This window comes from Myotis lucifugus, unplaced genomic scaffold (genome assembly GCF_000147115.1).
Source record: "Myotis lucifugus unplaced genomic scaffold, Myoluc2.0 scaffold_5, whole genome shotgun sequence".
Lineage (NCBI taxonomy): Eukaryota > Metazoa > Chordata > Mammalia > Chiroptera > Vespertilionidae > Myotis > Myotis lucifugus.
In genome coordinates, this window is record NW_005871053.1 from 8,370,937 (window position 1) to 8,396,904 (window position 25,968).

A 25,968-nucleotide genomic window follows, 5' to 3' on the forward strand; every position below is an offset into this window, starting at 1 on the left:
TAAGGTAATTGTTTAAATGTGACTGTGACCCTTTCCTCAATTTGATTTTATTTTTGCAGATAACCTCAGGAATGGTAATAAGCACATTCGTGTCTGCACCAATCATGTACATTTCTGCCTGGTTGTTGACTTTTCCCTCAATGGACCCTAAGCCATTGGCATATGCCATCCAGAATGTTAGTTTTGATATAAGTATTGTCAGCCTAGTTTCCTTGGTAAGTACGGTTCAATGAAAGATGAACCATAGAATGAGTGCAAATAGCTTGGTAAGAGAAAGTTAGGGATTTAAAAATCTAATTTCGTAGGCAATAGAGAACACTAAAGCCTACCCATAAAATATAATATCAGCCTTCTGAGATTTGTCTTTCTAACTGGAGTTAGAGTTGTATAGCACTTAAGGCCTGAGATTTAGTCAGACCTGGATTTGAGTCTGGCCTTATCACAAACTAGCTGTACATCTCGGTGGAGTTACCTTAACGCCTCTAAGCTTCAGTTTTTTCAGCTATAAAATAGACATAATAATTTTACCTATTGCCTTGGGTCAAGGATCACGAGAGACAATACATGTGAAAAGCATTCTGTACATAGTGAGTCACTATACATATACTTACTCTTGTAGAATCACGGGGTTGAGGGATCCTCGGGATCACATCTAACCACCCATTTAGTGTTCATGAAACTTTTTGGATATACTAGCATCTAGCTCAAATTAAACACTTAAACATTTGACAACTAGAGTATTTTATAAATCAAGTTGCCTATTAAATTCAAGCAGTATTTTGGCTAAAAAAAAAAAAGAAGAAGTTTTACTGTTAAGAGTAAGGTGGGGATGAATATGTATATTGGCAACAAAAAATGCATAATAAATGTAATTTTAGGAAATTTTACTTTGGTTACATATTCTTAAAATTTATGCCCATTGGTAAGGGAAGTTTGGGGAGAAAGACAATATAAGTTTTGATTGACAATGAGGAGAGCAAAAAGAAAAATCAACAAGCATACTTGGCTGGCCACTGTGTAGTTGGAATAGAAACCCAATCCTTTTCAATATAAGGAATGCACGACAATTAACCATAAGGTAGGCAATGTGTATTTTTGAAGTAAGATAGCCTGGAATTTAGATACTGCATGAGTCAACATGATAGAAACTAAAAGGGAGAAGAACTTAGTGCATTGTAGCTGCATCTCCCTCTAAAGCTCTTTTCCTGAATAGTTGCCTATAAACCTGTGTCCCACCCCAACCACCAAAGGTAGGGGGAGGTAGAACATGGCCTTGGTCAAGGCATTAATTCTTAAAGATCCTGTTATTTTTTGTACAGTTAATTTAGCATAGTATGTTTCCATGCTTTTTATTTTACTTTGGATATAGTAATTTATCTTTTTTTTTTTTATTGATTTTTTACAGAGAGGAAGGGAGAGAGATAGAGAGTTAGAAACATCAATGAGAGAGAAACATCGATCAGCTGCCTCCTGCACATCTACTGGGGATGTGCCCGCAACCCAGGTACATGCCCTTGACCGGAATCGAACCTGGGACCTTTCAGTCCGCAGGCTGAGGCTCTATCCACTAAGCCAAACCGGTTTCGGCTATAGTAATTTATCTTAATACCTTTTGGGAACTAGGCAGATGAAAGTAGATAAGAGATTGGAATTTCTTCCTGAATCAGGATAAAGTGGATTCTTTAAAGAGACTAATCAATGAATTCTATACGTAATTATCAAGATTAAGAAACCTGAATAACTTTTGAACCTTTTGTCTTTAAGATCTGGTCTCTAGCTATTCTTCTTTTGAGTAAGAAATATAAACAGCTTCCTCATATGCTTACAACTAATTTACTCATCGCTCAGGTTAGTAAACCAATAGATATTTAGAACTATGGTTTTCTCATTGAAAATTCTCTGTGTTTTTTCACTTATAAAGTAAAAAATGTTTTTTACCAAGTACAATCAATTATAATTTGATTACAATTAATTTATGCCTAAATTATTAAATATTGCAATAGGTCTTGAACTATATAAAGTTAAGGTTAATAATAGCATTTGATTATAATTTTGGATTTTTAATAGAAGTAATTGAATCATTAAAACTTGAACTCTAACAGTCTTATTTTTCTAGTTAAGTCTTTACATGTCTCAAGTTATAATGGAAAGAAGTTTAGCATTTTTTATGTAAACTATTACTAAATATAAGGTTAGTATTTAGAATTTTGTCATCTGTTTTAATTGAATATGTACACCATTAAAGACTCTGTATAAGAAGGATTTTTTTTTACCATAAAACTTGAAGTTTAGTATAACAGTATGCAATAGTTGATAATTATTCAGCAATAATTTAAACTGAATAATTATATTTGCTGTGACTAAAACATGAGTATGACTCATGAATATGACTGACTGTTTCTTTACATATTTTGTTCTTCAGTCTATTGTCTGTGCTGGAATGATAATATGGAATTTTGTTAAAGAAAAAAATTTTGTTGGACAAATTCTGGTGTTTGTTCTATTGTACAGCTCCCTCTATAGCACCTACCTATGGACAGGTAAGTTGGACCATGAATGGAATTTAAGTCTGTCCCCCTCTCCATCACTAGAAGCCCTCAGCTAGTGATCTATTTGAAGTCTCCTAGGACAAGATTAAGGCATTCTCTCAGGCAGTTCCACCTACTGAGGGAGGCAGTCTGCAAAGCTGAGTCCTGTTTCCCGATGTACTCAAATTCTGCCTGGGTTTGGGTAGTTTCCTCTCACGTGGTCCTTTTCCTCTGGGTCTTTGGCTCTAGGCCACAGTCAGCGCAGCTCTCCTTTGGAGACACGAAAAGGACAGGCACTGGAGAAAGTAGGGGATGGGCAGAGAGGTCTGAGGCATGTAAGGTGTATCCCAGAGCTCACTATTAGAGTCCAGCTGAACTGAATGAAAAATTCTGGCTCTGCCTTAAGCAAATGACTTCACTTTTGCAGTCTCCATTTCCTCATCTGTAAGACTGGGTCATCGCATCTTACAGAGTTATTTTGAGAATTAAATGAAATATGGGTATTTATGCCTGGTACATGGTAGACACTCAACAAATAGAACTATATTATTAAATAGAGGGGAAAATAATAATATGAGAACAAGAAAAGTAAGGAGTAAAAGGGTATAGAAATAGAAGAATACTCAGTATTAAAGACTATTTCTCATTTTAACGGGCTCCAAAAAGGATATTCAAAATGGTTTAGCACATTGCTCTTTTGAAGTATAATATTTATTTGAATGCATCCTGGTATGTTTGTGAAACATTCTATCTGGTTGTTTTGTATTCATACCACAAATGTGAACCTGGAAAATGGCACATAAAAGGAAATTGTAGAATGGTAGGGCTGGTGATAGCCACTGTTAGGCAAGTGTCAGGAAGTGGCTGTGAGAAACTGGCCTTTGATTTCATGCCTTCAAGATCAAAAGTGGAGCCTAATGTAAGTCAACAACCTTTTGAAGTGAAGCAACACTGTAAAAATTCAGTGCAAAGAGAAGGTTCCGGCTTTTTAAAGGCAAGTGCACCTTGCTTAGCATAAGAGACTTCATGAGATGTCAAGTTAAAACAGCTTAAGGACTTTATTTCCAAATACAGATAAACCAACTTGATCTCTAATACTTGAGTTTAGTGAGGCTAAGTTTATAATAAGAATAGGAAAGCAGGAAATAGGTCAATGTATCAAAAAGCCACAAGTCTCCCTGACACACTCTTCAAACATGCATACCAAAATCTATCCCAAAATGTTGTTCTGCATTCCCTGACCCTGATGAAGGGGCCCTTTAACCTTGAGAATATTTTGATATAATAAATTTTAGACCTAATGTAACATTTTAAATCATCCCATTCAGCCATCTTTAATTTCTCTCATTTGCATACCATCCTCATGATTTTTGCCATATCTGCATACCACATGCCCTTGTTTTTTCCTTAAAGTTGAGTCACTTTTTTTACTTTAATAAATTGAGCCGTATAGTAGTAAAATCCCAGGTTTCATGTGATAGATAAAAATTTTTGAAGCACATGTTAAAATAAACATGTAACTAGTCAAAAAAAATTTCACCCTGTGCCACCTCTTGTCTCTACACTGTTGGAATCACTGGTCTGCTTTAAATTTTTGATTTTGCAAATTAGGGAAATAAGGCCCAAAGAGTTTAGCTGATTCGACTTTGTCAGTGATAGAGCCAGGACTAGATTGCACCTGTTCCTGTATCAGTCTTTTCACAAGGAGGTAATAATGAACATCAGAACATTAATGACCATCAGTATTGTAACACAGTTGGCACACTTTTGTGATTGGTTACTTGTATCCGTGGCCCTTTGAAAACCTGAAACTATAAGCGTTTACAAATGTATTTAGGGAAGAACAGTGATATTACAGTATCTCTTGACCTTGAGTAATGTGTGGTCCCTTTTAAAGAAAAAAAAAATTCTCAAGGACCTCGGTGTTGATTTACATTATTTCTAGCACAGGGTTACTCAATCGGTACAACCTTAATTCTAGGTATGAATTCCTTATATACAGCTAATATACAACTTTAAAACTAAAGCAAATTCACAGATGAGATTCAAACAAAACTATAAACTCAGTAATTCTAACTAGCAACATTTATCAGCATGACAAAGGGTCTTGTTTTCCTAATCTGAATCAGATTAGTAAATGGGGGGGGGGGGGGGAATGTAAAATGGAACTCACTTCTCTGGTTAGGGTTTTTTGTTGTTTATTTTTTTAGTTTGGCCTGCCTTTATTTCTGTGGGTTTATGATCTGATTTTCTCATTGCTTTTCTCTCTTCAAATGGCCACAGAACCTTCGTTTGTACCATGTGTTGTGATATCGTTTAGCCTTCATTTGGCTCAACCTGAATATAAAACCAAAAATAATCTCTCAAATCATAAGTCCGAACTTTGGTCATAAGGTGGGCATTTAGGTGATTGTCATTGAAAAGATACCAAAAGGACTTAAAATTTCTCAGATATTTCCAGGTCCTGACAAATGTGTCTTAGGAACCATCAAGGCCCATTGATCTGAGTTTTAGAAACACTGATAGAATTGGACTTGCCTCCCATCAGGTGGCTGGGTTCCCAGTCCTGCTCTGCCCTCTGCTGGCTGTATGGCTTGGGCAAACCCTTGTTTCTGTATCTGTAAAATGAAGGTATAATTTAAAATAGTTCTAAGCTTCTATAGCATGTAGAATTTGTTAAATAAGACATTACTTGTATAAATAATTGGGTATATGGTATAAGGAGAGTTGAAGAACTTTAAAACATTTGTTTTTGTATTAAGTTAATATTATATTTAAAGTCCATCCTATAGACTTGGAGCTTTAAAAAAAAAAAACCTGTGTAAGAATTGCTGGCTCTTTCTTAGCACAAATAGAATGGGAGTGTTTTTATTATTAGAATTGTTCCATAGCTGCTTAAAAAAACTACCCTCCATTTGTCAAATATACTTAGATTCCAAACACATCAGTCAAAAGAATAAGATGATTTGGGACTTTTGAAAAAAGTCCTCATGTATAAAACAAGAAGGTTTGAGTAAAGACATGATTTAGGAGGGAAAACTCAAATTATTTTGAATTTTAAAAACCTGCTTCAAAGTATTGGAGACAGCACTTACTTAGAAGGAGTAAATTCTAGGGCAACAACTGCAGACTGCTCCTGAAATGAGCTTAGTTAAATAAAATTCCATGAAGACTGAACAACATCAAGAATAATTATGTATCTTTCAACCTTTATTTCTTGTTCTTAGGCCTTCTAGCAATTTCTTTGTTTCTTCTGAAAAAGAAAGAGATGGTACAAATTCCTGTTGGAATCATCATAATATGTGGCTGGGGGTAAGTTGGTAGCTTTCTGTTTGTTTACGTGTTTCTGTATATACAGTGTTAAACAATAAAATTTGACGTCCATGGCTGAAAGAAAGGGTTTATTAGGCCATTGCCAGGCAAAAGAGAAGACCGTTTTGGGGGCATGGATTTTGAACTAGCAGCTGCATGGCTAGGTAGGAAAGACAACATGTCCATTGTCTCACAGTTTGCAAGTGTTTTTATATATTAGGTAAGGGAAAGGGAGAAGAAAGATGTAAGGTGTTGAAAGAATTTATGTTAGCTATAGGCAAAGGGGTGGGAGAAAATGAAGTGGGCCAGCTCTGGAATAGGCGCAGAGTCTACAAAAAGAAATGTCCGCTCCTGTGGATTGGCTGCGGGCAGCAGTCCAGAAAGACCACGTGCAAACAAAAAGCAGAGACTCCTGGAGTTTGATGGTGCCTGGTTAAAACCTAATCTGTGGAAACACCAGTCAGGCGTGGATCTGCACCTCAGTACTGAACTAGGCCAGGCAAGAGAGACAGAGATGATTCCTACCAATCTCTCCAACTGCACAGATGGCCTCACCTCTGTTAGAATATTTCCTCCAAAATATAGATGAGCCATACTACCTCTATCTATCTGGCCTTTGTCCCTTTCTTTTTGTTAATCCTCACCCAAGGATATTTTTTTCCATTGCTCTTTGGAGAGAGGAAGAGGGAGAAAGATGGAGAGGGAGAGATGGAGGGAGGGAGGGAGAGAGAGATCAACTGGCTGTCTCCCGCTCACAATCCAACCACCACGACTGGGGTCAGGGATCGAACCTGCAACCCTTTGGTGCAAGGCCAAGTAGACCCCTAGGAATCAATCCGAAGTTCCAACAGATATACAGAATGTGCACAGTCTTTTGTTAGTTGGCCCCCAGCCATTAATTGACTAACAGTTCTGTCTCTCTGTCTGCTGTAACTTAATTTAGAACACCTCAGAATTTTCTTCTTGTTAATAGCTACTATTCATTCTGCCTTTCTCTCTAAACCCTTGTTATTCCAGAATTCCTGCTATCCTTGTTGGTGTTCTTTTGATAACTGGAAAACATAGTGGAGATAGCATTGACTCAGCCTTCTTTTATGGAAAAGAACAGGTGAGAAGAATGTATTGAAAGTTTTGTTCTTGAGAACGTCTCTCTTTAGCTTGTTAATGTGTTTTTCTATACTTACATTAAAATTAATTCTGAAAATCTATTCCAACTTACCACATATCACACTGGTGATCCTACATCACTTTGTTAAGTCATGTCTCAAACTATGGTAAAGGTTTTGTGTCTAAGTTTGTTTTTAGGTGAGGATTTCAGATGTTTGAAACTTACTGAGTCTTCTTAAACACACTTATGAATTATGTTTAATTATGTTTCCTCTACTGGAAAGAGTGGTTAATTTAAAGCCATTTATTGAGTTAGCAATAATAATAAAAGCCAAATTCTTGATTTTCAATCCTGTAGTAAATATAAATTTCAGAACAAAAAGTATCTGAGAGAAAATGTGCTTGAAAAGCTAGAGAGAAGAGACTTGTGGGACCTGCTGAATCAGAAATTCTCCAGGGGGTAGGGCCCTCAGATGTGTGTTTTAGAAACCTCCTCGAATGATTTGGATTTCTTACTTTTGTTTTGTTTTGTAATTTTGAATTTTATTGGGTTATTGTGAGAATAAATAAAATTGTACATATAAAGGACTTAGACTAGTATTGCCATATAGTTAATACTCCGTAAATATTAGCTGTAATTATTTATTTTTGTTATTATTACTGTAACAGAGTCTCTAGTTGAAGTATGCTTAAACTATGTATTAAAGCAAGCAAAAACTTTGAAGAGAAGGGCCGCAAACAATTATTTAAATTACTTGTGGAAGAAACCAATGGCATTGATGCACAGTGAAAGAAGTATCTAGAAATCTTATATGATTACAAGCAAACTCTAATTTTTCTACAAGTAACATCTCTTCCACACTCTTCTTTTTTTAAGAACCATTGTTCTAGAGAGCCATGGTCGGCAAACTGCGGCTCGTGAACCACATGCGGCTCTTTGGCCCCTTGAGTGTGGCTCTTCCACAAAATACCACGTGAGGGCGCGCATGTACAGTGCGATTGAAACTTCGTGGCCCATGTGCAGAAGTCGGTTTTCGGCCTGGGCGAATCTATTTTGAAGAAGTACTGTTGATATTTGGCTCTGTTGACTAATGAGTTTGCCGACCACTGTTCTAGAGCATTTACAGTATAGCTATGAAGCTATTGCATTTTCCTCCAAAAAAGTACCCTTAACCTATTCGACTAAGATTATAAAGATAGAATTATGAAAAGTGGCTTAATGTCTTTTTGGCAGATGATCACCACATCAGCCACCCTGTTCGGCAGCATTGTGATAGCCAGCATATCACTCATGTGTATGAACCGCACCACCCAAGGAAGCTACAAAGGTTTCAACCAGTCTGAGAGCCACAGTGCAGCAGAGCCTGGGAACACTGCTTTTGAGGAGAGTCCAGTGCCAATAAACGAACCCGAACCTTTTGCAAGTTCTATCCCAGAAACAAGTATGACCCTTAAGTATAAAGGAACTCTTACGTGCCTGTATAGCATGTGTCCTAAATGTGTTGTTTAAGGGCACTTCCTTGAGCTACCTTGAATATCACAGGTATTTGTCAGATAAGGAACTTGAATGATAGTTGATAATAGAAAGAGCTTGCAAGTTCATTAGATTCTTGTTTATAAATCTTTTGTGAAGACAATCTTTTGTTAAATCCTAAAACTTCCTTGGACCTGAAAGTTTTAGAGAAAAGTAACAACTTAAGGAAGACCCTTTTTAGGAAACTTAGCATCTAGACTTGTTAATTTAACAACTTGTATCAGGTAAGCACTATCAATAAAATGTTAAAGGAGACCTGACTGACACAGGGTTAATAGCATGTCAGGAGTTGGCAGTATGAAATCAAAAGTTCAATTAATAAAAGAGAAGGCTAATGGTCTACTTATATATCCAAGTTATGTCTGAAGGCAAAAACTGCCATAGTAATATTCTTGGTGGCCATAATCTGTGTGTGTGTGTGTGTGTGTGTATGTGTGTGTATGTGTGTGTGACTTCTGTGACTAAACAGGAAAACTTACAGTTCTGTAGAAGATGGCTCTGTGTGACTTCTGTAAACCAATCTACCTATAAACCGGCAAGAGATTTTTAGCAGTATTTTATTGAAAAAATTATAATTGTTTTTACTACATCTTCTAAACTAGTAGGAGACATGTTGTTGAAAGCAGTGAGTTTTGAACTAAACCTAAAGGAGGAGAGTGTTTAGATGAATTAACAAAAGTGGTAAGTCCCTGTCGTACTAGGCCTGGAGACCCTAAATAAGCACGGGGTTTGTGAAGGCCACTAAAGACTTGTTCTGAAAGAAGAGACGGGCCTTTGCTGAATGGTGGGAGGGGTTGGACAGACAGAGAAGGGCCAAGCCAAAGAGAGCTTTCAAATTCAGACAGAGGAATTTGAATGAACTACCATAAGCAATAGAGCATTGGGACCTGTTTTTGATTAGTGATTAAAGAAAAGCTGTGTTTTAGGAAAGTTTTCAAATTCTTAGTTCCCAAAGCACAGTGGAAACTAATGGAACAGCATGGACAAAAAACATTTTTCCTTGTGTCATATAGTGAGAGACAGTGTTTAAGGGAGCTGATCCTCTGCCTCTCTAAGTGTTAACTTTTCTGTGTAAGTACATTTGAATACTTTTTGATAGATACCTTGTGACAACGTTTCCAATGAAACTGCATGAGAAATGTGTGTGTGTATAAATGGATTTGTTTGTTTGGGGTTTTTTTTGTTTGATTGGTTTTTGGTTTTGCTTTGGCATCCCTTGAAGTTGTCCATTTCTGTTGTGATTGGGCTCTGTCCTCACATGTTATTTGATCTATATAGGGTGCTGCTCCTGCTTCATGGGAAAAGGTGAATTATGCTGCTCATCCACAGAGCCAGTAACAAACATAAGCTCTAGTGGACCTGCGACGCCTTCCTCTGAGAAAAGTAAGTACCCCTGGGTTATGAGGATGGGCCTATAAAAGATACGCTGATTAAGAATATGTGTTCTCAGCCCTGGCTGGGAAGCTCAGTTGTTTAGAGTGTCGTCCTGATACACCTAAATTGCAGGTTTGATCCCTGGTCAGGGCACATACAAGAATCAACCAATGAATGTATAAATAAGTGGAACAACAAATTGATGTCTCTCTTTTTCTCTCTCTTTCTCAATCAATAAAAATTTAAAAAAGTATATATGTGTTCTCAAATGAGATGGAAGAAAGTGCTAATAGGATATTCATGCATAGATAGAATACTCAGTTTAAAATAAAGTTCTTATGATGTAGTAATAGGTAGTATTAGACATACACACACACACACACACACAAACACACACACACACACACATCAATTTTTCCAATAAATTTAACCCAAGTGATAATTCCAAGAAGTGTAACCTAACCACCATTATTTTTTATTTTTATTTTTGGCCTTTTTTTCTTGTCTTAGAAGCTGAGACTTCCCCCTCTCCCTTTCCCCAGGGCCAGGACTAATTAATTAGGGCTTAATTACATTTTGAATCCATATACTTAAAATATACCCTTTCTCATAAAAAGAGAAATCTTTCAAAGTAATAGCCTTTTGGCATATAGACTAAGAGACTGAATAACATTTGTGGTCTGGACTTCAAATTATTTAAAACAATTGTTTATAACACACTTATGTGAAGTTACAGTGTACTTTTAGTTGGTTATATTAATTTATAATTAAAGTTGAAAGGGAAACAGTAAAAAGTCTTCTTTATAATGAACCATAAGTCAACCGTATTATTACCAAAGGCATTATGTTGGGTTTTTAAAATATTTTTTACATATTTTTATTGATTTCAAAGAGAGGATGGGAGAGGGAAAGAGAAACATCAGTGATAAGAGAGAATCATTGATCGGCTGCCTCCTGCACACCCCCTACTGGGGATCGAGCCACAACCTGGGCATGTGTCCTGACTGGGAATTGAACGATGACCTTCTGGTTCATGGGTCGACCCTCAACCACTGAGCAACACCAGGCAGGCATTATGTTTTCATATCACAAATGTTGTGAAGAGTGTAAGAAACTAGACGCCCAGTGCACAAAATTCGTGCAAGGGTGGGGTCTCTAGGCCTGGCCAGCGATCAGGGCCGATTAGGTTCCTTGCCTCCCTGCCTCCCCGCTTCCCCGCCGCCTCCTTCCCTCACTGCTCACGTGCCACCACTGCACGGTTCCCCACCTCCCCATTTCCCCCCCTAGGCAGTCAGTGCTGGGTCAGGGCACCCGCAGTGGCCCCAGTCAGTGCTAGGTCGCCACAGCAACCCAGCGCTGACTTCCAGTCTGGTCAAGCCTTCGTTGGTTATGACCCTGGCTCTTTATTATATAGATACCTAATAGTAAAGCCCATTGACAAATTCAACATGTACTTTTATTTAACAGCCTTTTTGTCTCCAAAAATCTTATGCTTTGCTTATTTGTCATTTTCTTCATTAATAATTCTGATTTTTTAAAACAAAAGGAACTTCTTCAATTCTCTGGTCATATTTTGTGAAATTTACATAGAATGGGAGCCATCATAAATGAGCTTTGTCTGCTCACATATTAGTATCATTCCTTAGCCTAAAATAAAATCTAAGGGAAATCAAACCATGGACCATGGACGAATGAGAAAGTTGAGAATTTTATAGTATAATTTTTCAACCACAAGCACTGGCATAGCACAAAGGCAAAATAAATATTGCAGTGTATAAAAAAGGCAGATGAAATTATTGAACTTTTAAAATCCATTTTTATAATATTTGTACATAATATTTTGAGTACAAGTGATTATATATACTGTAGAATTTTCCTACACGAAGGTAGACACCAGTCATTTTTATTAAAATAAGGTAATACTATAGAGATAGTTTGGCAGCCTACTCTCTTTTTACTTAGCAACATTGTGAACTTTCCCCCATGCCATTAGCTATTATGCTAGACCATGTTTAAAACTCTGGGAACATATGTCTTTTTCTATAAATTGTCTTTAGTAAGTAAAGTTTTTATTATTAGCTTGAGGGTAAGAGCCATAAAACTGTGTGTTTTAGTCATTGACTTTCTGAAGCAAGACTGTATGTTAGACATATGTTTTGTAAAAATGTTCTCCCCTGCTTTTGATGCCATATATAGTGGAACTGAGGAAGGAAAACAGGTTCTTGGGAAAGGCCCTTCGCCTCTATTTTAGAGTCATGCCTGTGATTTGATTTGGTTCTATATGTGAATAAAATGTATGGTATTTTTAATTTGGTTCCTTTATTTTATTTGATAAGTTTTAAACTCTTTAATGAAAGCTAAGTGGTAGTAGTAAACTTGTTTTACAGTTAGCCAAAATAGGGTATTCATGACCAATATGTACATTTATTACAGGTAAAACTTGAATTATTAATTTAGCCTTAAATATATATTACATTGTTGAATAGTGTAGAAGGGAACTATTGCATACTACTCTTGTTTTTTTCAGATAAAAACACCCTACAAGTAGAACTCTCTTGAAACAACATGAAGGAGCCTTCCTCAGATTTCATCTAAAATAATATACTGGTTCAGAGCTGAATGTGCATATGTAGTGTTTTGCTTAGGAAGTCATTATGAATTTAAAATGCATTCAAATAAAAAGCTCTGATTACAAATTGTTGCACTTACTGTTTTATAGATGATCATTGTGAGAGTCGCTGTAACTCCCAGAGCTGCATATTAGTCCAGGAAGAAGAGCAGTATCTACAGAGTGGAGACCAGCAACTGACTCGACATGTGTTGCTGTGTTTACTTCTCATTATCGGCCTGTTTGCTGTAAATGTTTCTTCTGATTTTGTTTTGGGGCCATTTCTTTAAATGTTTGGCAAAGGTTTTATTCAGGCATCTGGGAAAAACTTAGTCACTACCTTCCAGGGGAGTGGCAGCTAGGCCATCTGAATCCTAATCTTGAGCTAAATGTTTTTGGGGGGAAAGAGGAATAAATAATTCACATTACTGTGTTGCCTAGATGTCCAGTAGCTTATTTCGCTTAGAACCACTTACTTATTCTATACTCTGAACCTAGAATTTGGTAAGACGAGGTATCTTCGTGATGTGTGCAGAGCCACTTTTTCCTAGTGTACCCCTTGACTGACCTCAGTAGATAAATGCCCGTGTGGTCTCCCAGAAGATATTCCTCAGATAAATAAACTTTAAAAAATAATTTTTAAATTATGAAAATAACATAACCACTTCACATAATAGATACTTACAAAATAGAGAAAAGAAGAAAAATATCCATCATACTACTGTCTATTTTTTAATACATTTTTCTAATCATATATACAGATTCTGCTTTGTCACTTATGTCAAGCAGTTGCACGTTGCTGCATAGATGTTCATAACCATTACTTAATGGCTCCTCAATAAACCACAGAGGAGATACATTATAATTAACCAATTCCTTACAGAGCCTTCCTAGTTTTTTAAAATGCTCTAATAAACATTTCCATGCAGTATATTTCCTTATGATAGATTCTCCAAGTTGGGAAACCTGGGTCAAATAGTATAAATATTTCTCTGCCTTTGGATGAATTTTACTAAGTTGTTTTCCAAAGGAGTAGTATAGGTGTTTGTAAAGTATCCTCATCAACACTGATTATTATAAACATTTTAATTTGATAATTTTATAGGTAAAATATAGCACTTTATTTTAATGCATTTTTTACTACTAAATGGTTTTTATAATTGCCTTTATGTCCTCTTTTGTGAATTGTCCATTGTTTTTATATAATTACTAGTACTTGAGATGGTTCAAATGTAACTTGCCTAAAAGTAGAAAATGGACCATATAACCTATGAGGGACCCTCCTACCCTCTTCACACTGGGATGCTCATTACACAGAATGATATCAACCAGCGCCATTTTAACTGCTGTTTAAGAACAAAAATCAAAAAGAAATGCTGCCAAGAATTGTTGCTTAGTGATGTGATTGTTTTCATTGTGTAGAACTAATTTTAAAATCACTCCTGTCTTAGGCTAGTCGGCAGTCCTGATATATTATGTAAGCTCTGTATTGTGGCTCATGTCTTCTTGCTTCAAATCTGATCAGAATAGATGCTGTTTGAGTGACATCTGTCAAGAGGAGAGGTGGAAACTTCTTGTTTGAAAGACAAAGCCTCTATATTCTCTAGGTGTTTTTCCCTTTAGTCTTTTTCTCCCTAATTATTAAGTAGTAGGTAAGTTATTGTTCTGTGTTCTGGATAGAGAGAAATGATTAGCTTATTTCATTTAAAAATACTATTTTCTCCTTCCTTTACAGAACCTTTCTAGTTGTTTATGGTGGCTATTCAACCAAGAGCCTGGGAAACTGTATGTTGAGTTACAGTTTTTCTGTGCTGTGTTTAACTACGGCCAGGTATTTATTTACTGAGAACTTTGAGGGATTTTTGTTTGTCTGGATGGGGTGATTGGGGGTGGCAGGACGGATGTGCTTTTCTTTTAAATCAAAAGGGTTTCGTTTGTTTGCCAGCTGCTGGTATGCGTGACAGCTGACAGCTGCTGCCTGTCTCTAGTAGAGATGGATTATTATATTGGTTAAAGTCATCACAATGCACACTGAGTGTTATAGTCAGAAATATCAAATCGTGTTTTTTTTTTTGCTTTGGTTTTGAGATAAAGAATGATAATGTAAGCAGCAACAAGATGTTCCAAGCACTTTTTAAACTTTGTTGTGGTCTTAATAAGTCACTTTGGGAAAATGACTTACCTTCTCTGAGCCTTTAGTTTAGCCACTTAAATTGGTTTACATTATTTCATTTACATTTTTATATTTCTTGAACAATAGGTACTTAAATCTTTTCTAAAAATTATAAATTGGTGTACAAGTAAATGTTGGCCAGGTATAGATAGTAGTTACCATTCCTTGAGAGGATATAATATACTACCATTGGTAAGCATTTTGTAATAACTTTCCCATTTAAATATTAACAATACTTGCCAGGTAGGCATTATCATCCTAATTTAAAAACTAGAAACTAAAATTCTATGAAGAACTAATACAATGGTGCTGTTGTCTTTATGTCACTATTAAAATGAATATTTAAGGATAAATGGCATTTTGCATACTGGAAAGATGTCTTTTATGTGCAAATTTCAAAATTTGATTCTGTAGTCAATCACTTACTCTTAATTAGAGAATATTAGTCCCCAGATTGAGTATCAGGGTGATAAAAAGTGCTACTTAAAATTATTGGGTTTTCCTATGAAATCTAAAATAATTGGCCATGTGAGTTAGTTAACATTTATCGGTAGATATCCCTGCAAGTTTTTCCATAACATTAATTTTTTTGAAATATTTAGAGTTTTGCCATTATTGTGACCTCAAGCAATTTATTACAGACAGACATGAGCATCTCAAGGGCCACTTGATGCCCACTTTACAGTGGGATACTAAGATCAGATTTTGTACTCAAGAACTATAAAATACTAGGTGGAAAAATCATAGCCTCACCCAGCATTTCGCATTTTTAAAGCCCACTCCAAGCTGAGCCGTCCCAGGACTGGGCCTGGGAAAGCTTCACAAACAAAAACAAATGCCAGAATGTTGCGTTTGAAATACTGCCCCACAGCTATGGCTCAAGTGCTTCAAAGGAGGGAAAGAGATACCACAACCTTCCCACACACACACCCTGCACTCCCACATCCCATTTTTCTCTTGGGGATGTATTGAGTGTTGTCGTCAGATCATTCCCTTTTGGTTATTTATAGTTCTGGGTGAAGAAAGGTAGGTCCTCATGTAATATATTGCATTCTCCATCCCAACTCCCACCCACCCGCACTTAGATCCTTACACCATTGTGCCTGACAGATAGCAGTTCCCAATCTCCTGTCTCCCTCATCCTGATCACAGCTCATATCTGGTGCCAGTTTGCCTCATCACCTCTTTTAAAGCCCTTCACTAAGCACTAGCCAGTTTCACTTCACATAAATTTTATTCAGTTGCTGCATTATATTCAGATACTACAGCATTTTTAAGTTCTGTAATTCCTAAAGTTTTAACAGAAAATTAATAAGGAAATACTTAAGTACAATGTGAAATATTTTTTCTTTTTTAAAAGGGAAAAACAAAGAAATAAAGCCCTAAATGTTTTCATTTTCTTCAGTAAGCCAGCACACACGTGTGGTTGCTCAGCACTGGTTTATATCACTCATCATGATTAATAGGACAGATGATGGGCAGAGGCAGCCAAATATCATACTTGCCTCCTGGCACTAAATTTTAGAAGGTCTTCCTGTGCATTCTATTTAAAATGTTGCTTTAATCATACACGTTTGCTTCCCTAATCACTAAATTTGGTGGCTTCCATAATTTCTCTGTCTTGAAATGTTATTGTTGTATTCATAAAATCTAATTTTTTTCTTCCATAGGGATTTATTTCCTTTGGCATCTTTGGATTGGACAAACATTTAATCATTCGACCTTTCAAAAGAAGGTAAATTTATTTGAAAAAAAAATCTATATCTGTAGATGTTGTGGGAGGAAATGAGGCCCTTTCATGGAGTCGCAAGGAAAGCATTCCAGGGACCCACGTATGGGAGGATAAGGTTTAGTGGTAAGGTTTATTGTAGAAAGAAAATCAAAGGACTGTCCCGGGGCAGTTCCGTCCTGCTGTGAACGAAGTCCAGCCTTGTCTTCATCGAGCCCAGAACAAAGACCAGTGCCCAGAAATCCTGTGCCATTGGTTCAGTCCATGTGAAAGCTTAGTCCAGTTCAGCCTCTGTCATCGTCCGGCTAGCTTAGCTTCTGTTCCTGGCTGTCCTCCAGCTGGCGCTGCATCGCCATACACAGGCTCACACTCGGAGCTCATGGGGTGTGCCGGACCCCAGGTGGCTTCTAGGGCCACGTGGCTGCTATGGAAAGAGGTGGCGGGAACAAATGGGGAGAGCCCGTGTTACAGAGGGAGAACTTTGTTAAGCTGATTCTATTACCTTGGGCTTGGTAAGGACTAGGTGCTTTTTCAAACTAACCAATCAACTTCCTAGTCTTTCATGGGCTTCTGCTGGTTCCTCCCCCTAAGAAATCCATTTCCTAGATCTTTCAGGGTTCTGTGTCCCTTATCCAATCCAATCCTTCTCCCAGGCTTGGCTCTTACTGCACATGCCTCATAGTAGAAGCATCTCCCCCTGCACCATCTTGGCTTCAACTGACTGGGCATGCGCCCAGCAGAGGAATTTCTCCTGCTGTTTTTATTCCTTCTCTGGAAATGACCTGTACTGACTCATACTGCCCCTTCAGGGATTAGGTCTTGGTGCAGCGGTGCCCTGCGAAGCCTATGAACGCTGCAGCTTCCTGCTGAAGCAGGCTCAGTGTCCGACTCAGCTCCCCAGCTGATGAGGCTTCTTAATGTCTGATTCCCTTTGCTCCCTTCCTTTATTAATATCGAGCTACCTACCCTGACATAAAGTTGATGACAAAGCCACCTATTAAGAACTGATATTTTTAAGTCTTTAGTAGCTAACTGCTGGGAGACCACAGAAAGTGTAAACCATCACCACAGACAGTTTATCTGTTAATTCACATATTTGTTGTAAATAATTGCACAGAAAATATTAGAAAACTATTATCAATCTAACATTGTAATTTGCATTTTAACCAGAAATGATGAATGCTGGTTTCTATCTGTGCCATTATTAGCTTGGTGAAGAGTTACTTTGAATTCATATTGAAAATTTCTTTATGAAAAATAATGAAGGGAGCCCTAGCTGGTTTGGCTCAGTGGATAGAGCGTCGGCCTATGGACCGAAGGGTCCCAGGTTCTATTCCAATCAAGGGCACGTATCGTAGTTGCAGGCGCTTCCCAGCCTGGGCCCTGGTCAGGTTGCGTGCAGGAGGCAACCAATCGATGTGTTTCTCTCACATGGATGTTTCTCTCTGTCTTCCCCTCTCTTCCACTCCCCCTAAAAATCAATGGAAAAATATCCTCAGGCGAGGATTAAAAAAAATAAGAAGAAGAAAAGAAAAGAAAAATGAAGTGAGAATACTCCAACTTGTGGGTGGGAGAAATTGTGGGGGAGGGGGTTTGAAAAAGTCTTGTACTTCATTTGTTTTCAAAGTCAAAATTAGTAGAAACTATAAGTGCTAATGGAATTTCTACTATTAATGATATAAAAAGTGCCCAGCAAATGTTAACTGTTCTTTCTTACTTCTCCTTGTTTTTCATCATCATTAACATCATCATTAAGATATAGTTGTTAGAGTCATAATCCTGTCATGGGAGAGGAAAAGTATAATAGAAAAGTCACTGAACTTAGCAGCTTCATAATGTTAATCAATTAAAATAGTCAACAGAGCCAGGCCGGTGTGGGTCAGTGGTTGAGCATCCACCTATGAAGCAGGAGGTCACGGCACATACCCAGGTTTCAGGCTCAATCTCCAGTAGGGGGCGTGCAGGAGGCAGCAGATCAATGATTCTCTCTCATAATTGATGTTTCTATCCCTCTCCCTTCTTCTCTGAAATCAATAAAAAATATATATTTTTAAAAGTTAAGTAATATTTTTTTAAAATATTACTTAACTTAATATTACTCTGGGCTGGCAGAAACAGAATTGTTCTGAACTCCAGATTCCATTATGTGCCTTTTGGGTACTGAAATTGGAAAATGATTAAATAAAATAATTGATCTCTGTAAATTATTTTTGCATTTCAAACAGTAGAATGTAGAATAAGAAACTTCATTTATGGTAGAAACTGAAATGGGTCAAACATGTCTGGAGGTTATTTTATAAAATGTCCAGAACAATTTAATAAAATACCCCACTGCACCCCATCTTACTCCCACCCTAGCCTACTTTGAATAGGAAACTGAATGCAAGCTAAGTATGTTTCTGCTTCAGACACTAATGATGTCTTGGTGTTGCAGATGTCAGCTTTAGTAAATGACAGCTTTGAAACAGCCATGTTGATGGGGTAATAAGCAGGACGGGTTCTCTCTCAGTGCTTTTCTTTCCTTAAAAACGGTCTCCTTCAATTTTGGTTTTCAGACTTGAATTTCTATGGAACAATAAAGAAACAGCAGGAAACAGGGATTCTCCTGTTCCTGAGGAAATAAAAATGACCTGTCAACAATTTATCCATTACCACCGTGACCTCTGTATCCAAAACATAGTCAAAGAAAGAAGGTAAGTATAGGTTCCAGATAATTATATTTTAACTGATAATTTTGGTTTGTAATGCAGTTGTGACTAACTACATGATTATTCTTTTTAATATCATATATACATGCAAAAGTTAAAATAGTATGGGTCGGTTTATAGTTTAAGAAACAGCATACTATAAGAGCCATTATCACTTTGGTTTTTATAATTTTAAATGTCATATAACTTCCTATTTCCTTAAAAACAGGAAAACTTTAGAAGGAACCAAAATGTACTTGAATATTAACATTCACTTCATGTTAACTATTAGTGTCTCTCAAAAAACTTTGAGATACATTGGATTTAGAAGTGATTTTGTATTCCCCAGCCCTAGTTATTTCATATTACTAATGATACTGTCAAGAAAATGAAGTGAAATTTCTTCTCTTAATCAATTCTGCTGCTTGTTATTTACCGTGGCCAAGATATGGAAGCAACTCAAGTGCCCATCAATAGATGAGTGGGTAAAAAAGTGGTGGTACTTATATACAATGGAATATTACTCATAAAAAAAAAAGAAATTTTAACATTTGCAACAGCATGATTAGGCCTAGAGGGTGAAATATGTCAGAGAGAGACAAATACCATATGATTTCAATTATATGTGGAACCTAAAGAGCAAAATAAATAAGCAAACAAAATAAAAATAGTCTCATAGATATAGAGAACAGACTGATGGTTGCCAGAGGGAAGGGGAATTGGGGGACTGGGTAAAAAAGGTGAAGGGAGTATGAAGTACAAATTGGTGGTTACAAAATAGTCACAGGGATGTAAAGTAAAGCCTAGGGCAGCGGTCGCCAACCTTTCAGAGACCACAGGCCTAGGCAATATATTCAGTAATCCTATATAATAAAGAGCTAATATGCAAATTGTCATCATGCCCTCACGCCGTGATGCCCTCACGCCGTCACAATCCATCACCAGGAGGCTGTGTGCGCAGCGGGCATGCGTGGGTGGGTGGGGCTGCATGCACGGCGAGGCAAGTGCAGGTGGGCGGGGACTTGATGCATGTGTGGCGTGGAGGTGGGTCCCGGTGGCTCTGTGTGGCCAGGCCTGGGGGTCCCATGGCTCCACATGTGGCAGAGGAGGTGGGGTCCAGCAGCTTCTCGCAGCGAGGTCTGGGGGTCCCGTAGCTCCACACGGTGTGGAGGCGGAACTCCCAGCTCCAGCCTACCACTTTGGGCAGTCCATCGAGGAGCCCTGGATGGGTGGGCAGGGCCTAACTCTTTGGGGCAATCGATCATGGGGCTCTCACACAGTGAGAGGTCACAGGCCAGGCTGGGGACACCCCCCCTCCTGAGTGCACAAATTTCGTGCACTGGACCTTTAGTCCTATGTAATAAAAACCTAATATGCTAAGTGTCCGGCCATTCCTTCAATTGTTCAACCAGTCGCTATGATGCACACTGACCACCAAGGGGCAGACTCTCTGACCATAGGTTAGCTTGCTGCTGGGGTCCAGCTGATTGGGACTGGGCGAGATGGACCGGACACACCCTGGAGCCCTCCTGCGGTCCCTCTCCGGCCCTGATCGTGCACCGGTGGGGTCCCTCGGCTTGGCCTCTGCCCTCTGGCAATCTGGGACCCCTCGGGGAATGTTGGAGAGCCAGTTTTGGCCCAATCCCTGCAGGCCAGGCCGAGGGACCCCACCGATGCACTAATCTGTGCACCGGGCTTCTAGTATTTTAATAACTATGTATTGTGCCATGTGGGTATTGAAATATCAGAGCAATCATTTTGTAAAGTATACGACTGTCTAACCACTATACTGTACATCTGAAATTAATATAAAATAATATTGATGTAAACTTTAATTGAAAAATAAAAATGCTTTACTCTTTAAAAAGCAGTTTTAGTTTCACAGAAAAATTAAGAGATAAGTACAAAGATATCCCCCCAAAAAGAACTAGACTAAAAAGATTTCATTCTCATCTTCAGAATTTTCTGTCTTTCACAGCATATAAAGTATTTTTTTAGCATTTGCATCACAGTTTAAATTAGCATGTGGAGGACAGTAAAACCACTCTTAACCTTGATCTGATCTTTACAGTCATGTAGCCACTAGGCCACTGTGGCTATTTAAATGTGGCTAGTGTGATGGAGAAACTGAATATCTCCTTTTAGTGCTTACTTCTAATAAACTTAAACTGAAAATTCACTGAAAAATTTTAATTCTGCTGCTTATTTTTCATCTCAAGTCCTAATCTTTAGTCTAAGTTATCATATTTATTCTTCTGATCCTCAAGATATGGAGTATGCAGCAAGAAATCAAAAAACAAATGTTACCAATATTTTTAGTTGTTGTAAAAAGAGATAAAAACAAACGAGAAAACCAAATACTTTTATGTCTATAACTGAAAATTTGAAAATTTATGAAAACTACCATTTACATGATTTATTTACATATTCTTATGCCACTATATTTTATAATAACCAGAAGGCAGCCTGATATAGCTAGTGGAAAGGGGACTCACTGGGTGGGCACTAATAGGGGACTAATACTAGAACTCAGTTCCTGGGTATGCCACTTATTAGCTGTGTGACACTGGGCAAGTTCAGTTCTCCAAACCTTAGTGTTCCTCTTTTTTAAAATAGAGGCTGGGTCTCTGGATTGTTCGAGTTAGATGACAAAATCTATGGAATGGGCCTAGTCCAGTTTCTGGAAATGGTAAACTATGAAGAAAAGTTGGTTTCTCACCCTTAAGGGCCAAACACAATTATTTTTTAAAACTACTTTTTAAAAATTTTAAAGGGAACTCCCCATTTGCTCTACCAGGCTCCTGTTATTGCCCACTATCAGGAAGCATAGCTCTTGCCATTTGCAGGACTGCCAGCTGCCTCGGTCCCGGGCGGCAGAATGGGGCTCCCCTGGCATTGGCACTGCCCTGCAGCCTGCACAGTGGCACATTCTCTGCCTCTCTGCAATTCCATGAACTGTGCTTTAGCTGCTTGATCAGTCATCAGGAAGCAAATATTATTCCCTTGGTGTTGGATAGAAAGTGTTGGGCTATAAATTAAAACTCAGCATGCAAGATGAATGCTCAGATTAAGGTTCTAATATTCAGGCTTCTGTTGAAAATGATGTTTTGGTTGCAAAGCATAAATTAAGATATTAATAAGTAAAATACTAATATCAACCTATTGTGATTTTATGTACTTGAGAAAATTTTTCATGTATATTAGCCTCTTTTCTAATTTTTTTCTTTTCTAGTTTTTATATGAAAATCTAATGTATATTCATTTGTGGTTAAATGTTTTAAGATTTTTGTCACCTATTCTTTATTTCATCTTGATTTTCTTTTTTTTTAAATTTGTTTATTGGTGAAAGTATAACAGATGTCCCCTTTTTTCTCCATTTACCCCCTCTACCCTGCACCCACCCCTCCCAGGCCTTCACCATGCTATTGTCTGTGTCCATGGGCTATGCATATATGCATATAAGTTTCCCAGTCATTTCATCTTGATTTTCATCCACTGTTTCCTTTTGTCAAGCACTTTGGGTTTTACAGCTTGACTGATGCTTCTGAACAGATTCATATTGTCTAATGCACATTTGTATGAAAATGTACAGAATTCATTTGGTGTGTTTTTTTACATTTATTTCCCTTGTTTATTTGTTTTTACTTAAGACACCCCATATTTGCATTAGGAAGACCATTTTAATACATTTTAAAAATCTTAGATTTGTAACAAGACAGATCTCAATTATTCTTCCCTTGCTTCCTAATGCAGCAAGTTTCTGACATATCATCAGTAAATCTGTCTTGGCTGCTGAGGGCAAGAAGAAAGGCTATTCATGGGCAGTGTGATAAGCAGAAAATACAAAGTTGATTTGAGTAGTGTAGTTAAAATTGTCCTTCTTAAGGAGCTTGTAAAAATATTATTTAATGTTTCTGAGATAAATTATTTATAACTTTGAGTATAACTTACTAAATATATAATATTCAACTGTCTACAGAATGTATCTGATCATAAAAGGCCATCCTATATAAATAAAAAGGCTAATATGCAAATCGGCTAAATGGCAGAACGACCAGTCACTATGATGCACACTGACCACCCGAGGGCAGACACTCAACGCAGGAGCTGTCCCCCTGGTGGTCAGTGTGCTCCCACAGGGGGGAGCACCGCTCAGTCAGAAGCCCTGAGCCGGGCTCATGGCTGGAAAGTGCAGTGGCTCCCCGGCAGCACTAAGGATGTCCGACTGCTGGCTTGGGAGCAGGCCTAAGCCGTCAGTCAGACATCCCCCGAGGGCCCCGGACTGTGAGAGGATGGAGGCCAGGCTGAGGAACCCCCCGAGTGCATGAATTTCATGCACCGGGCCTCTAGTCTACTCTAAAAAGAATATTTATTTGTAGATGAATTTACATTATCTGAGTGGGTTTTGTTGGTTTAAGCATTTCCGTTTTCACAGGCGTTATTGGCATTTTTTCTCCAGTGGGTCTTTCTAGGGTTAGGTGAGTTAAACCCATTATACTCATAACAGTGTCATTCCTGCCACAGTTTTAACTATCATGCTGTCTTTCCCTGTCTCCTCCTATTTTTCCTTGCTTGTCTTCTATCATGCAGTGCTGATACCAAGTTTACAGACCATATGGGTGAATCATTCCTTTGACATACAGGTGTGGTGCAAAGACTTCGGCTGGGACCTTCTGTGGCTGTGACCTGGTGAACTGGCTAATTGAAGTTGGCCTCGCATCTGACCGTGGTGAAGCTGTTATATATGGAGACAGACTGGTGCAAGGAGGAGTCATCCAACACATCACCAATGACTATGAATTTCGGGATGAGTACTTGTTTTACAGATTTCTTCAAAAGAGCCCTGAACAGAGTCCTCCTGCTATTAATGCAACCACAACCCAGCAGGAAAGATATAAAGCAATTGAGCATTCATCTCTATCCCCTAAGACCTAAGTTATGAAGGAGAGAACCTCACATGAAGTTGTATCAAGCCCCAGATCTGTTCTCTGACCCTCAGGTGCCTCTTCTGTGAAATTTGATGTTTTCCCACCCCATGCTAACATTCTGTGATTTTATGTGTATATAAAACACACAGGAAACTGACTTTAGGAAAAATAAAAAAAATTAAAGTTCTGAATGTATATAATAACTGTTAAATAATTATTTAAAACTAATTACGCCAACATTTTAAAACATTGCTTCCTACAGCTGTTTTCTATAATTTCAAAATCAATATCCAATTTACTATTCCTTTAAATTGCCAAATTTGGCAGGTATATTGCTAGTAGAAAATGGACCTTAAATTATGACAACTTTGCACGTATTGATAGCACCTCCTAAAAAAGGATTTTGCTGGTTCTAATAAGAGGCCTTCTTATTATATTCTCCCCATTTCCTTGACAAATAGTACTCATTAAAACTGGAAACACTATTAAGGTTCACCTTTTCTTGCTTTTCTATCCATAATACTAAACTGTGCCATTAGGAGAGCAATAAGAACTTCCATAAATCTTATCATCTACAAAATCCATCAAAAGAAGTACAGTTTAATCTTTAACTTTTATGCTAAAAATAATAATTTGATATTTGTTTAAATTTTATCAACAAAATTATTGCCATATGATGTATCATTTTTGGCGTTTGCACAAAGCATCACAGTGTGGAAGGCTAACCCTGTTACCTTATTCCTTGTAATTAAAAGGAAGAAAAAAACTATGTACTTCAAACCAAGATTTTCAAATTCTAAGCCTAACATTCTACTTTTACATTTAGAATTTAGTCTTTCTTGTGTCCATGTATAAAAATCAATAAGTTTGAAGATTTCTAAGTGTTGCCCTCAGATAAGCTTTATGTTCCTTCAGTAAATTAAAAATAAATCTATGCACATGATCTTTGAACCTCTACTTACTAGGTGTCAGTTTTGGTTTAACTTATTTAAAACATGTTTTAAATATTTATTTATCTCATACTTTCAGTGTCTCATATATAAAAATCATTTAGAAAATAATTTATAGGGTTAAGTCATTTAATAAGTACTTTTTAAAAACCTGCATGGAAGCCTAATGTATTTAAAAGTACAGGCATACCTTGGAGATAGTATGGGTTTGGTTTCAGACCACCACAATAAGGAAAATATTAAACTGAGTCACACAAATGTTTTGTTTCCCAATGCATATAAAAGTTATGTTTACCCTATACTACAGTCTGTTAAGTGTGGAACAGCATTATGTCTGAGAAACAATGCACACACCGTAATTAAATATACTTTATTGCTATAAAATGCTAATCATCATCTGAGCCTTCAGCGAGTTGTAACCTTTTTGCTGGTGGAGGCTCTTACCTTCAATTTGTAAAAAATGCAGTATCTGCGAAGTATAATAAAGCAAAAATCAGTAAAACAAGGTATGCCTGTAAATACATTAGTGTGTGATATTAATCTATAGCAATTTTAAGTTATGATTAGGGAATGAGGATATTTTTCAGGAGAACTGTCTTGCTGCAGAACTTTTTTAAAAAAATATGACCACAATGTAACTCTCAATGCTCAGGAGATAGCATAAAACCTCACTGTTGTGCCAGTAGACTTTTATAGCTACAGCAATAGAGATATTAACTCACATGCATGCAGGCAACTCAAACTCAAGTGGAAAATTTGTTGTGTTTGTAAACAAGTCATACTACACATGTTCTGTTATTTGCACGAGCGGAATCAGCAGCATCTTTTTCCATGAGAGACATTAAAAGAAAGCCAAACAAATAAAACAAAACAAAAAACCCTGGGTTAAAATGATCTGCAGTTTCAGAAAAAGAAGGCTTTTAAGAGATGTTTTTAGGGTTAAGGATATGTTAATTTTATTAAATTAAAATGTTTGTAACTTTTACTCTCTCACTGACAAAGCAAGTTTCTAAATAAAAATACCTATTTCAACTTGCA

General features: G+C 37.4%; 1 protein-coding gene across 4 annotated transcripts in view; it reads left to right on the forward strand.

Moving 5' to 3' along the window:
- GPR155 (G protein-coupled receptor 155) overlaps positions 1–25,968 on the forward strand; it is a 43,837-nt gene extending 17,869 nt beyond the window's left edge. Inside the window, exons 6-17 of one of the 4 annotated variants that reach the window (XM_006083104.3) lie at positions 60–215; positions 1,765–1,848; positions 2,423–2,540; positions 5,756–5,840; positions 6,858–6,948; positions 8,182–8,389; positions 9,760–9,864; positions 12,575–12,711; positions 14,199–14,294; positions 16,307–16,371; positions 18,921–19,058; positions 23,696–25,968. In XM_006083104.3, coding sequence (XP_006083166.1) covers positions 60–215; positions 1,765–1,848; positions 2,423–2,540; positions 5,756–5,840; positions 6,858–6,948; positions 8,182–8,389; positions 9,760–9,864; positions 12,575–12,711; positions 14,199–14,294; positions 16,307–16,371; positions 18,921–19,058; positions 23,696–23,987 — 1,575 coding nt within the window. In that variant the 3' untranslated portion in view covers positions 23,988–25,968. Of the gene's footprint in view, positions 1–59; positions 216–1,764; positions 1,849–2,422; positions 2,541–5,755; positions 5,841–6,857; positions 6,949–8,181; positions 8,390–9,759; positions 9,865–12,574; positions 12,712–14,198; positions 14,295–16,306; positions 16,372–18,920; positions 19,059–23,642 lie in introns of all 4 variants that reach the window. The other 3 variants (XM_014467955.2, XM_006083105.3, XM_023744729.1) reach the window with 3 other exon arrangements.